A 14313-nucleotide genomic window follows, 5' to 3' on the forward strand; every position below is an offset into this window, starting at 1 on the left:
ATTGAAAATTTAATGACAGCTGCTTTTTTCCCGAAAAGGCTTTTTATGTCAGTGAAGCAAAACAACAGCGTTCAGTACACTTCGGCTAAGAAATAAATAACAAAAACTATGACTTCTCCGCTAGAAAATCTGGAAAACCACTTGGAAATGTTCATCGAAAACGTTCGCCAGATCCGGATCATCGTCAGTGACTTTCAGCCGCAGGGTCAGAATGTGCTAAATCAGAAAATGTAAGTTTTTTTTCACGCTAAAGTACTATCAAGCCATTCCTATTTTCGCCACTTACCCCCGTGTAGACAATCTTTGGTAACCGGACTGCAGGAGATCGATAAGCTAAAGAATCAGGTGGACGTGAATGTACCGCTGGAGGTGTTCGACTACATCGACCAAGGTCGGAATCCGCAGCTCTACACCAAGGATTGTATCGACAAGGCGCTGACGAAGAACGAGGAAGTCAAAGGAAAGATAGATTCCTATCGAAAATTCAAAAGTAACCTGTTGAAAGAACTTGGCGAAATGTTCCCCGGTGAAATCGGCAAATATAAGGCCATCCGGGGGGACGAGTAGAGTGTGCACTGGGGGTTCAAAAGAAATGGAAGGGTATGGAATCATTTAAGAATATAAGAATATCGTTTTTATTGTAATGCAATCGAAAAATACATTCATAATATCATCGTAAGCTGTATTCAATAAGGTCAACTGTTTATTGATATAAGATATCGTCCCAAAATTTGCTCTATATGCACATATGAAGCATACATTAAGACTTGATTGTTACTTGGGTTAAACTCGCCTCATTTTTCAAAAAGAACTAACAGACACCTTAAAAATATTTTCATAAATTCTTTGTCGTCGAATCAGAGTTGTCAGGTTTTATTTAAATATGTATTCGGCACAAAAATATACACATGTACTAGGAAATTGTGACAGTGGTTGATTTGTGAGGAAAACCCGACTTTAGACCCGTAGCCCCAAATTGTAATTTGAACTTGTAGCCCGATGTTTCTAAATTTTATTCGAATCCCATTCCAGGTTCCAGAATTACAGGGTGATTAATAATCCTATTTCAAATCACTTCCTCAATTTTTTCAGAGATGACGTGGCCTATTTCCACAAATTTAAGTTCAAATGAAAGGTCCCATACAAAAATTACTAATTTCATATGGACCCGACATCCGGTTCCGGAATTATAGGGTATAATGTGTTAAAAATAGGTTACCATTACTTAAAGCGGCTAACAAGAAAGGAAAAAATGTTAGCTGGTCTCGAAACAACTCCAATCGGTATTCATTATTAGTAGACAACCAATCAAACCTATTTCGGCTATTCTGGTTCCCGATTTCGGAAGAACCGGAAATAGTGGTCATATATTCCAAAACGGATCTCACTCACTTTTCTCAGCGATGCTTTCATCGATTTTTACAAACTTAGGTTCGAACGAAAGGTCTTTTGGTTCCATATTGAATTCCTGACTTTCATCCAGATCCGACAACCGGTTCTCGAATTACAGGGTGAAGATTGTTGAAATATTTATATCGTCAATAAAAGCGGCGAAGTAAAAAACGTAAACTAATTTTTAAACTTTAAAGCTCAAAACTATTCCAATTAGAAACGGCAGAACACGAAAGAAACTGTTCCGAAATGAAAAATAAAAGAATTGGTTGAGATTTTCACTAGCAAATAAATATTTCCATTCAAATCTCATTCGCCGTTTTTAAATTAGTTTGTTTTCATATCGAAACACCTACCCTTAAACTTTCTTAACCTTCGTCAACGGGACTTCGCCGGTGATTGAGATTTGTATAAGGTTTTCATATTTGAAACGTACACACTTAGAAAATTTCGCAGAATTCGGTAATTTTTTACCGAATTTTTAACAGCTGAACGTTCGGTAATCAGTTCGGTAATTGAATTGAATACCGATCGTTCGGTTATTGCTGAATTGTCAAATAACTACCGTAAACTGTAAACCAAATGGATCTAACTGATTGCTCGGTAATTTTTTGTGTTTGTTTACTTTTCGTTAAAATTCTAAATTTGAATGATTTTTCGGATTTCATAAAACTAAACTTTAAACTTATGATAAGGTTTTTCGGATTAGGATATTTTTCTTAGAAACGAGTAAAAAAATTCGAAACAGTCGTGACTACGGTGCACTATATATCCACGAAAAAATATAAAAAATGTCTAGAAAAAATGTAACTTCATTTCCCGGTTGACCGGAATTATGAGCGCCTTTCGGAGCATTGCACAACCTGTCAAGTCCACCAGAATTATATGAAATTATGTTCTGCCTATAAGTAAACAAAAAGTTTTGAGTAGTTCTAATATTTTAAAAACTGGTGCACTTGTACCTCATTTCATTCGACGAACCCTTCAAGATATTTTTCGATTAGTAAATGAAAAGACACTTACTGAAAATTTTAATAACTGTTTGACAGTTAGTTTTCATGACAATCAGTATTTACAGAAGTTCGGTTATTGGAAGATTATTTTACCATACGGACGGTATGGTTTTTACCGTACTCGGCGACTATTCAGATTTACCGTATGAATTGTATATCTATTTACAGAATTCTGTAATGAAAATTTGCGTAAAACTGATCGTCCGGTAAAAACTTGCATAATTTTTGTAAAATGAAATTCATGTACAGAAATATCGGTAATTTCTATTGATTACCGAAAGTTTTCGTCAAAGAAAATTACCGAACAACGGAATTGAATCTTAGTGTGTATACACGTTCCGGACGTAAAAACTTTCCGTGAGCTTGACATAGCGTATTAATAAGTGCTACAAACACCTCCTTTCTTTTGTCATTCCATGCCGAAAATGGTCACTGAAATCTACGTGATGGCTTTCTCAATACTTAGCAGAGAACTGACTGTTGAGTCGATGACTGACGTTTTACAAAGAGGCTTTATTCAATTAAGTCGAGTGCTTTTATAGCGACCCTCTCAGCAGGCCGTTCAATTTTGTTGGTTTGTTGAACGACATATTGCACGAAATATTCGTTCAATTTGCTGGAACGGTTTGTTGTTGTTTTTTCTCTTGCAAAAATAGTGTGAAAATTAAGTGTTACCTTTACATAGAAAGAAAATTTGTTGTTATTCTACGTGAAGTAGAAGTATTGTGTAGGTATGTATTGTTAGTTTAAACAAATAAGTGGAAAAAACTTCAGGAATTCTGTAGTAAAACTAGTCCAACGGGGCTCCAACTTCTCATGTTAAAAATGGCTCAACAATGGACCTCTGTCTGCCGGGTTTGTTGAACGAAAAAAATGGCATTCGGTTCAACGGTCTGTTTCAAAATCGGCAAACGAAGGTCCCGTGTTGGCCTCCCGTTGAACGATTGATTGGACTTTCATTGGACCAATGATCCAACGTATTGGACCAATGAAGGACCACCGTTGAACGTTTTTTTCTAAGTGGGAAGATGCGGACTGAATTGTCAATTCGTCTTCTTCTTCTTTCCTGATTTTGAACGTTTTCGTGCTGATTTTAGTTTATTTTTAAACGAAAACATTATATAACTAAATATACAAATTTAAATCTTCATGTTTTTCGGATATACAGAACTAGTAAATAATCAGTTCTTCTTAGAATCCCAACATAAACTATTGAAATTCGCTGGAAATTAACAAAACGGCCTACCTTAGTCAGCATCATCCATTCCTCTAGCTGGAGTGTAGTGAAATGGCTTAAGTCGCTTAAATTTCACACTAACACATTCATAAAATGAGCGAATATTCAATGACATTTATAATGTCACTGTCAATCAGGTTGATCGAGCAGCCAACTCAGGCGAAAATTCTAGCACTGAACCGATCGAGCATTAAAAAATCATGCAGTCGAGTAAGAATTCATTGCTCATTCCGTCATTTCGATAATGTGGGAAAGCATCGAACATCCGTGCTGCTTCTTGCTGTGCTTTCTTCTCTACTTAAACATTTAGACGTCGACCTTGTTCGAAATGCAATCGTATAGGCTTCAAATGCGTTTCGTCAAATATTCAAATTTACTGGGTGTGCTGCTGCTCTGAAAAAGGCGGGTGGGTACAAATACGAATAAAATGGATCATTCAGTTTCTGTGACGTTAATGAATATGAATTCTGAAGCCCAATTTTTACCTGTAACTGAATTCTGAACCTAGAACTGAATCTTCACAACTCTGAGTCTGACTCCTGAAATTAAATTCTAAATGTGATTTCCGGACAGAAATTTTGGAACTGAATTCTGGTCTGAATTTTTTTTTTCAGAATTCAGTTTCAAAATTGAGGTACAAGCACAGATCAACAGACAGGACACTCAAATTGGATTCTTTAATCATTTTAACGGTCATTTTGAATATTCCTTTAGTTGGGACAGTACTCGCATATGTCATAATGGCGCCTCGTTACCCTATCAAAAACAATCAGTCTGTGATCTAGACTGTTTATTTTTTTTTTCATTTACAAACAGAGTTGCCATTGTTACAGAATTATCTGTAATGTACTGATTTGTATACGTCCATGCGGATTTCATGCATGATGCAGATTTAATACATATTGCCAAAACTAAATACAGAATTGTGCCTACTTCTCATCCTCCAACGCAATACAAAATCGAACCTACACACTTAGAAAATTGCGCAGTATTCGGTAATTTTTTACCGAATTTTCAACAGCTGAATGTTCGGTAATTTAATTGATTACTGATCTTTCGGTAATTGCTGAACTGTCAAACAACTACCGTAAACTGTAAACCAAATGGATGTAACAGATTTTTCGGTAATTTGTTTGTTTTGCTTTGGTTAAAATTCTGGATTTTCGGATTTCAAAATACAAAAAAAAATGGTTTTATTCAACGAAAAATTTATGAGCGCATTCCAAAACACTGCACAGTCCGTCGAGTCCACCAGAAATTACCCTTGAACGATTTGTGTTGCCAGCAAGTGGACAAGTGATACAAGATTATTTTCTGCCTATAAGTAATAAAAAGCTTTTAGTGGCTCTAATGTTTTAAAAACTTTAGCACCTGTACCTCAATCCATTCGATGAACTCTTCAAGATTTTTTTTCGTTTAACTGTTAATAGCTGTTTGACAGTTAATTTTACTACAATCACAGAAGTTCGGTTATTGGAAGATAATTTTACCAAACGAACAGTATGGTTTTTACCGTACTCGGCGACTATTTAGGTTTACCGTATCAAATGTACATCTATTTACAGAATTCTGTAATGAAAATTTACGTAAAACTGATCGTCCAGAAAAATTTGCATAAATATTGTAAAATAAAACTCATGTATCGAAATATCGTTTAATTCTATAGATTACCGAAAGCTCTCGTCAAAAATATTACCGATCAAAGGAATTAAATCTTAGTGTCATCACAGCCAAGCTTATGCGCTTAGATGCGGATTTCTGTGAACCAAAAAAATAGGACCAGCTTAGCATTGAGTTTCACCCAAAACACCCCGAAAAGGCAGATATAGCAGCTATTTGACTAGATGTGCGCAGCAGGGCATATTCGCTTGTACTAGCTATGAATCACCAATTTACCAAGGACATTAACTCTATTTTACCCTCCATTGCAGATCAAATACTTCGGTATAAATGAATCCGTTGGTCTTATTTCGCTTGCTGAGAAAAGCGAAGAAAATTCGCATGCGGAAAATCCCTATTTGAAACATCTGGTTATCGTGACTGATCGCGAATCACATCAGCTGATCATCGAGGCGCACGAGCTAATGAAGTAGAGTTTGTGCGTTAACGTATTCAAACCGGGTACTTAAGCGGAGGTTCTGCTCCTGAAGGAAACCCTTATTTACGACTAAATAGTCGAAATGGTTGGACCTCCTATATGTACGATGATACGGAACGTGATTTCGTGAATCACGCCGATCGATGCGTCAATCTCTTTTGAAGCTACTATCAAGCGTGTACCGGTCATAGTGGCCGTATTGTGAAGGATAGCGATTGTATACGTTCTACCTTGAATAACCGTCGTACCGGGACCTTCCCGAAATTGGAGCGCCATTCTACCGAACGAGAATGGGGGCACTTATGTTTGAATCAGGGCGCGGGTTGGCTTAGATACATTCTAGAATTCAATCCAGACCGTCGGGAACAAATTTATTTCTTATTTTTGTATCCTTATTCTACATCATTACCGTTAGAACATTTAAAACGGTCGATCGATAAATTGTTTATATTTCTCGATCATGAATTTGATTTTTTACGAAACCATTGCAGCTAGAACATGTTGACTTGTTAGCATTTCCATTACGTACAATGGAAAGATGACCTTCTTTGGATTTCACTGTAGAAGCTACTGAAATATTCAACAAAATCTGTAAAAATGTGTACCATTCGCGTATCTTTTGCGTTTTTTGTCGTGAATACGACTCACTTTACTATGGGGTGCCTTTTCAAAATTTACCCTCTGAGAGAGTGATAAGTTTTTGATCGTGAATATCTACTGTTGTATCTAACGAATCAAGATAATTTTTGCTACATGCCATCGGAAATATGATCACAATTTTGTGATAAAATTTTCAGTTGTGACATAATCTCAAATAATTCAAAATTAAATTTTTCTGAAATATTTGGTATTAACCAGTATCAAAGAGATAATTCATCATTTTAAAGCTCATAGCTCAGTGATCTGTGAAAGCATTTATATAATCTAACTACCAATAGAATCGAAATTTTTCAACTTTAACGAGTATAGCAAAAGCATTGAAGTATTTCAATAGCACACTATCGAAAAACCTGTCTCATTTGACCCATGTCAACACAAGCCAATCAGAACGCGTTCTGAGGAAGAGAACAAAATATCTGCTGCTGTACAACAAATCGTTCGAACAAAATGTTCCGAACAGTGCTTAATATCGTAGTGAGTTCCACAATTTGGTCCTTCTGAAAGGCAGGAATGAATCCCGTACAGCACCCTGATAGTTTCTTTCAAATCAATGCAAATCCGAAATGAAATAATCGACATTAAAATTCCTTATGTGGCTATTTTTATAGCCGTTAGGACCGCCCATTAGTGAAAAAGCTACAAACGAAATCAAATAAAAAGAAACCTCTTAACAAACATTGAATCAGTTTGGATTCTATCGCCACTGCGAGCAGATGTGTTTTGTGTCGTCTACACAGCTAGTTTCGCTTTCAACAAGAACGATTATGTCACAGCTGCCAGTCATTAGCATTGATGAAAAAACAACGGTGGAGAGCATTACACAAAATCAGCCGTTCTAATGGCTCTAAAAGTTTTCTAATCAACTATTAGGATTTGTTGTTTGCAAATCGAAGGTAATTATCCTCAGTTTAGTGCAAATCAAGAACAGTTTGGTTAGATTTGTGCACTATTCGCTGTGTGAAGTTCACAGTAATCGAGATCAAGTGAAGCATTCTTTGTTTTTGCGAAAAAAGTGAAAAAGGGGAATGCTTGCATAATTCATACAATTGATCAACTAATTGATATTCGGAAGTTTTAAGGAACATGTCAGTTGTTTTCGTATTCACGACATCCAGTTATGTCTCTGACATTACCCACCCGCCTTTTTTAAATTGTTTGTTCATTTACTTTGGAGCTCCTTGGTAACTAGTTCGTAGCAACCTAAACAGTGTTGCTCAAGAAGATTATTTTTATCATTATCAAGGGGTCGCTATATTTGCGGTGAATCGTTAACAGACAATTTCATAGCCAATTTTACTTCGGAGTGCCTGGTCGTGTCGTCGGTTGTACTATCGTTCGACAAAATAAATTCAAATGTTTTGTATAATAAAGAACATCATTCGAACAATATTTTTAATTTTTTCGTGGAAAAATATTGAGAAATAAGTCGGTGATGAGGTATTTTCGAGGACGCTTCCTAAAAATCGTGATTTGCGGTGTTCACTGTATCTCAGACTAATCAGAACAAATCAAAGCAGCATAGTTAGAGTTTTAGTTAGAGTAGAATTTTTTTTTGTTTGATTTTTTTTAATATTTTGAATTTTTGGTGGTTGTTTATAGTGGAAACTACGATTTTTTACACAAAAAATCTGCCAATTTTTTAGTTGCTAAACCTCCCCAAAGTAACAAACAACGAAATGGAAAACGTTTAGTTCAGGTTTTTTATTTATAGAAAGTGTGAAATTTGAAAAGAATTAGTGCAGTAGCTTTTGAATAACAATGAACACAGACTTTCAAACCCTGGTTTGGAGAAAAACGCGTTCAAAGTTTTTTGTCTATAAAATCAATGGAAACAATTTATCACTCCAGAGAGTCCGTAGGGTCTAACATTTTCAAAAAATCCTATTTTTTCTTTTAAAATTTGATATAATGAAACATTTCAAGAATCTTTTGTCAAGTTTTTAAGCCAATCAAAGTAGAAATCTTGGGCCTGTTTGGCAAACTCTCACTTCTTCGTAGTATGAGATAAGCAAAGAAAGAGGCCCATAACTTGCTAAGTTTTGTTCCGATAGGCTTGAAAATTTCGCAGAATATTCTTGAAATGTTTTACTATAAAAAAATAGAAAGAAAATAATAAATGATTTCTAAAAAGTGTTAGACCCAACCCAGCCCTTAAATAACATTTAACAACATCACGGACGCTTCACGGACAACAGAAAAATTATCTGAGGGCTCTTACTTCGCCACTCTCATCGTGTTCTCTCTTCTACACTTAGTTCAAAATAAAACCGGCTCACATCTCCACCGAATAACTTATTTAACCAGCCTGGTGGCAAAGATAGGGCACTCCAGCAAGTGCTATCGTAACCAACATCTGGGGCATTTGGTGGGCAATCAGAGCGCTCAGAGTATGGTAAACAAACATTCGAGCATTTCAATTAGAGTAAAATCTTAATTTCCTTATCGTAGTGATGATATTCTGATCAATGATTTGCGGGGAAGTGCTTTAAAGGGTACTGAATAAACAAGTAGTTTGTAATATCCAATTTTTGTTAGCAATTCTTCTTCGTTGTTCTGGTTTTTGCAGAATGATGCTGGCCACAGTTTCATGACGTCATAGCAGGGGGCTGTATTTAACCCTCGCACTGGTTACATGACAGCTGACATTGACATGTTGGTGTTGTGTTTTTAAGATGAAATTAAAAGTCAGTTTTGTTTTCTTTTTCCACCTTAGTGTAGTGCGTGTTCTACCCAGCGAGTAATTTTCAACCGTGTGCTGTTTCAATTTTTTTGCAGCCTTTCCGGTGAGAAACGTTTTCCGTTTGCGAACTGGTTCTCCTGTGTCCGCGACCATAGATACGGTATTCGGTGGTAAAGTGGTGCCGAAAACGTCGCGAACGTACCCGACAGTGTAATTCTGCCTGGAATCTGCTCCTCGTGGTTTTTTTGCGTACCGACGACTAGTAAGAAGAAAAAATAATGTTCTCGTCCATTCCGCGATGGGTTCGCGTGTCCGCTGCCGTCGTCGCGGTCGGTGTCGGTTCCGAGATATTGTATGAACTGTACATCGGTTGGAAGTCGTTCTGCAGGCGTCGCCGGGCCCGTCAACTGGCGGCCGCCCAGTGGACGGAAGTGTTTTTCGCGAACGAACGAAGCATAAAACCGAACGAACCCGGTACGACGATGGCCAGCTTCACAACGGAACATGTCCGGCGGTTGGTCGGGCTACTCGATCGGGCCCGCGTATCGATCAATCTGTGTATGTACATCGTTACGGTCGACAGTATCGGGGATGCGGTGCTGCGAGCCGCGAAACGCGGTGTTCAAGTACGTGTCGTCGGATGTTCTTCGATGGCGTACAGTTCCGGATCGCAGATGACCAAACTGGTACAGGGAGGTAAGTGATTTTGTCCTTAATTTTTTCGTTGAGGTGTTTATTCAGATGTTTGGCCAGCAGTACAGGGACAAGGGTGCAGGCTTTTACGGCTTGACATTCACTGTGCCCTTGGAAGGTGAAAAATTGTTCTATTTTCGGCTGCTGGAAACAAAGAACTTGACCTTACAACCTGTTTGCTCAGGGAACAGTTGTGCTTAGATACACTTTAAAGGGTTTCTAAGGTTTTTTGACTATTTGATTTTGTATTAAACTATTGCGTCATTAATTGATTATTTCCGATAGTTTATTCGATGCAGTTTGCCAATTGAAATATTTGCCCAAAAACGAATTCAAATTAACCACGAGATTTTTCTAACCTCACCCCAGCATGCAACAAGAGAAAAAAAAGCACTAACAACAACAAAGGGTTGCATCATTGCCTTATATCCCTGTATCCAGAGTTGCGCTGATGGTGAATGCACGTGGTTTCGCGAAGTGCATCTCGCCGCGGTTGACAACTGTCGCTGTGAAAAGTTGACAGTTTTCTTTTCTGCAAAAAAAAAAACCTTGTCCATCACATCAGGTGACACATTTTTGCTTGCCCAGGATGGACGAACGGACGGACAAAACACAAAACTGAAACCGCGAGTGCAGTGTGCAGCAGCTAGCTTTGTCCGACCAGTAATAAAAAGAACCATAACCGCCATCACCGAAAGCGAGATAAAAAAATGCACGGTGGTGCAGTTTTTTTTTCTTCCTTTCCTCTTTTGTTTGCTTGCAGTTCGTTGCCAGTCGTCCATAGCAGATTGTTGTTCTGCTCGCGCGGCTGACCGAACCTGATGCGAATGACGGCAGCCGAACGAAGGTGTGCGTGTGTCAGCTGTTATCAATCGATAACACGACGATCGGTCTAATCGCTGGAGCGCTGGTCAGGTCAACGAACAGGTCGGCTCGGTTCGACGCCTAATAGGCGTTGCAGCACCTACTGACGAACAAAAACAGTTTGATTTCAGAAATCTTAGGATTAACGTTTGAATTCCAAATTTCAGGTTGAATAAGAAGTATTAGAAAAACTGTTTACTCAACTCAACTTTCACTTAATATCTTTAATATTAAGCTCCCGCACATAACCCCACTATTGCGTGAAAAAGTACCTAAAATTATGTTATTTTTCGTTTTCGTGTGCACAAAATAAACGATTGCAACACTGTTAGTAATGAATTGTCGTCGAAGTTCCAGGTTTTGCAAGAATACGTCACGAATAGACTAAAGTGCGATTCAGGATTGATAGCTATCAGTGATTTGTTCACTCACCACACCAAGTCTCTGCTAGGCCGCCATGTTTTTGTGACCATCATCTTTTTCCGCAAAGACGAAAACAACGAAGAACGTTGTTGCTAAATATCTGTGATATTTAGCTGTGAAAATTGATTTTTTATGTTTGATTATAAATGTGATATCGCTATGAAACGTGCGGTGCCAAATTGTAATACTGACTTTCACAATCGATGAAGTGTTGTATTTTACTTCATTTTCTTTACTTTGCTCTCACTGACTTGCTAGCTTTGATGGCCCCGAAGGACTGAGATGTTGGTTACGATAGCACTAGCTGGAGCGCCTTATTGTTGCCACCGGGCTGCACCACACGCATAGAAAATAGTGAACAAATCACTGGTAACTGTCAAACGTCGTTCACCCTGCAGTTTATTTTGTAAGGTTATGTCATATTTCTCGGTTGATTTTTCGAAAGATCGTAAGAGCAAGAGACATTTTCTTTGTTTACATTCTCGGTTTTCACGTTTGCTCATTCAACTCTTTGTATACAATGATATGACATTCGACTTTCACACAGAGTTGTAAAATCCAAAGAAGTGTATAATCACTTCATACACACTTAGAAAATTTTGCAGAATTCGGATTTTTACCGAGCTTTCAACAGCTGAACGATCGGTAATCAGTTCGGTAATTGAATTGATTACCGATCGTTCGGTTATTGCTGAATTGTCAAAGAATTACCGTAAACTGTAAACCAAATAGATCTAACGAATGGTTCCGTAATTTTTTGCGTTTGTTTAGTTTTAATTAAAAATATGAATTTGAATAGATTTTCGGATGTCATAGAACAACACACATTTTAAACTTACGATTAGGTTTTTCGGATTTGGACATTTTTCTTAGAAACGAGTGAAGAAAATTCGAACCAGTCGTGACTACGGTGCACTATATATCCACGAACAAATATAAAAAATGTCTACGAAAGATGTAACTTCACTTCCCGGTTGACCGGAATTATGAGCGCCTTTCGGAGCATTGCCCAACCCGTCAAGTCCACCAGAAATAACTCTCGAACGAAATGTATTGGCAGCAAGTGTACATAGTGATATGAAATTATTTTCTGCCTATAAGTAAACAAAAAGCTTAGAGTAGTTCTAATGTTAACTTGTGCACTTGTACCTCATTCCATTCGATTTAATTTATATGCTGTTCGATTACAATTTAGTCACAATCAAGCCGTGACAGGAGAAATGAAGATAATATCAATTGTATCGGCAATCAATGAGCGTCCTGACGAGTGAAACATCGAGAGAATTTTTCGACATACCAGGATTGAAAAGATGAACGCACACTTCGGAAGCATGTTTGGCTATGCTGATGCAGATTGGTATCTGAAATCGGCACGAGTGTTCCGAGGCGGTCTAGGGAGGCTAAATGGTGCGGAATGGTCATGAAATCGATTCTTTAGATTTGTCACGGAATACTACTTTTCGTGGACTATCTCGAAAAAAAAGACACAATCGGCAGCAGGTATAAGTGTACATTATTGGAGCGATTGAAAATCGAAAAAATCGGCTTTTCAAAGCTTTGCGCCGGTACACAAGAGCTGTATGTGAGCTTCATTTTACAAAGTAAAATTTTCAAATATATTCAAGCACGGTTGAAAAAGTCTGTAAACTCAAAAAAAAAACAATTAAACTTGCCAAATGTTTTTCTGAAACAACTTGCTTGCTTACCGCTTGTAGCCAGTGCGGTAAAATTTCATTTTCAATCGAATGATATCAGATGCCACTGACCGTCAGCATATCGATACAAATTCATGACTTTTGCTTCCATTTTCAAGTGAAGCTCCCAGAGTTCATCGTCAGTTGAATAATCGTACCTAGTCATTTGAAGTTTTGCTTGCTCAGTTTCAAGCTCCTTCATTGTATTCGCTGTTGGTAGTGAGCAAGTTCGAAGGAATAGAATCATAAATGAAGTAAAGTATCAAAAATGAAAACTGAAGGAGAAGACTATTAATTTATGTGTATTCTGTAATTGATATTTCTGCTATCTGGTTCGTCTTTCATCTATTGTCTTGAACCAATTCAAATGTTTACATACAGAGCTCCAGGGGTGTAATTACTGCGATTTGTCATATTTTAGTCTCTTTTTATAGCCAAGCGTCACAGAGGGGCTGGGGTCCACTAGGAGATTGATAGTACCTATTAGCTCTCTCCGGACAGTACCAGCCTAGATGCCGTGTGGAATCCGGCGGAAAAAAAATGAACCAATAATAGATCCAGTGGGTTTCTGCTTCCATGTCGTTAAAGGCGACAATTGCAGGAGTTTCTTTTTCCTTTCAGTTGTCAGATATTTTCAATATTTCACTTCTGACGACTCTATTTTACTAAATTATCTCTTCATTCAACCTATAAATTTCCGTCTAGCTACGGAGAAAAGTTTTATTTAGAATGTTTTCTTTTTCCATGTTATTGATTGTCTTTCAGGATTATAAATTGAATGATAAAAATCAACTATTGCACTAATCCGTTGATATTACAAAGTTAATAACAGAGATAACATATATCGGTATATTGAATACATAGTAAAACACACTTGATATTAATATTTCAAACAATAAATTAATATTTTTCTCGGTAGCCGGCTGCCCAGATCAACCAATATAACCATTTAATAATTTTAATAAATAATTAAAATAATAAAGCTGAAATAATACAGAATCAAGACGCGCGTGAAATCTGTTGACCTTTATTTGGTGATTTAAAATGATTTTATAACAACTGTTTAGAATATGTTAATGCAATGAATCAACTATTTTGTCTAAATCCTATTCACTCGTTTATTTTGTATCACGTAATTTCATTTATAAAAAATAGGGAAGTTTTTATTCTTTACGCGATAGTATTGCAAATTTTTCTTTAGTTTCCTCGAAAAAAGGTGCGAATCAAGACTTCCCGGGACTTCAATATAGGATATTATTGAAACGTTCACTCGGGAAGTCAGTGAGTTTAGTGGTGCATCCGAGCATCTTGAAACCGGAACATATCTAGTCGCGCGCGAAACCAATACTGAATTTTTTACTAACAAATATCCTTCTCCCGTGACACTTGTGGAGTGCGCAGTAGTATATACGGCCTCTAGTAACAACAAGTGTTGGACTAACATCCCTTTCCATTCCTTAGAAGATCTACGTTCGGGCCTGGCCGGCACCGGTACTGATCGATGAATTCTGGGATTACCAGAAGATGTACATTGAAGGATGATTTACCAGTCCCAGGTC

The 14313-nt window shown here is 37.4% G+C and overlaps 2 protein-coding genes across 5 annotated transcripts in view; both read left to right on the forward strand.

Moving 5' to 3' along the window:
• Window positions 1-56: 56 nt before the first annotated feature.
• Window positions 57-693, forward strand: LOC131425647 (mediator of RNA polymerase II transcription subunit 10). Its single transcript, XM_058587701.1, has 2 exons — window positions 57-230; window positions 297-693. Exons 1-2 carry the CDS (start codon window positions 109-111, stop codon window positions 565-567), a joined length of 393 nt encoding a protein of 130 aa, XP_058443684.1. The 5' UTR covers window positions 57-108; the 3' UTR covers window positions 568-693.
• An 8386-nt stretch (window positions 694-9079) lies between these two features.
• LOC131425649 (uncharacterized) overlaps window positions 9080-14313 on the forward strand; it is a 276172-nt gene continuing 270938 nt past the window's right edge. For all 4 annotated transcript variants that reach the window (XM_058587704.1, XM_058587705.1, XM_058587703.1 and 1 more), the window contains exon 1: window positions 9080-9776. In XM_058587704.1, the coding sequence (XP_058443687.1) occupies window positions 9359-9776 (418 nt within the window). In that variant the 5' untranslated portion in view covers window positions 9080-9358. The remainder of the gene's footprint in view (window positions 9777-14313) is intronic.

Source organism: Malaya genurostris, chromosome 1 (assembly GCF_030247185.1).
Source record: "Malaya genurostris strain Urasoe2022 chromosome 1, Malgen_1.1, whole genome shotgun sequence".
Taxonomy (NCBI): domain Eukaryota; kingdom Metazoa; phylum Arthropoda; class Insecta; order Diptera; family Culicidae; genus Malaya; species Malaya genurostris.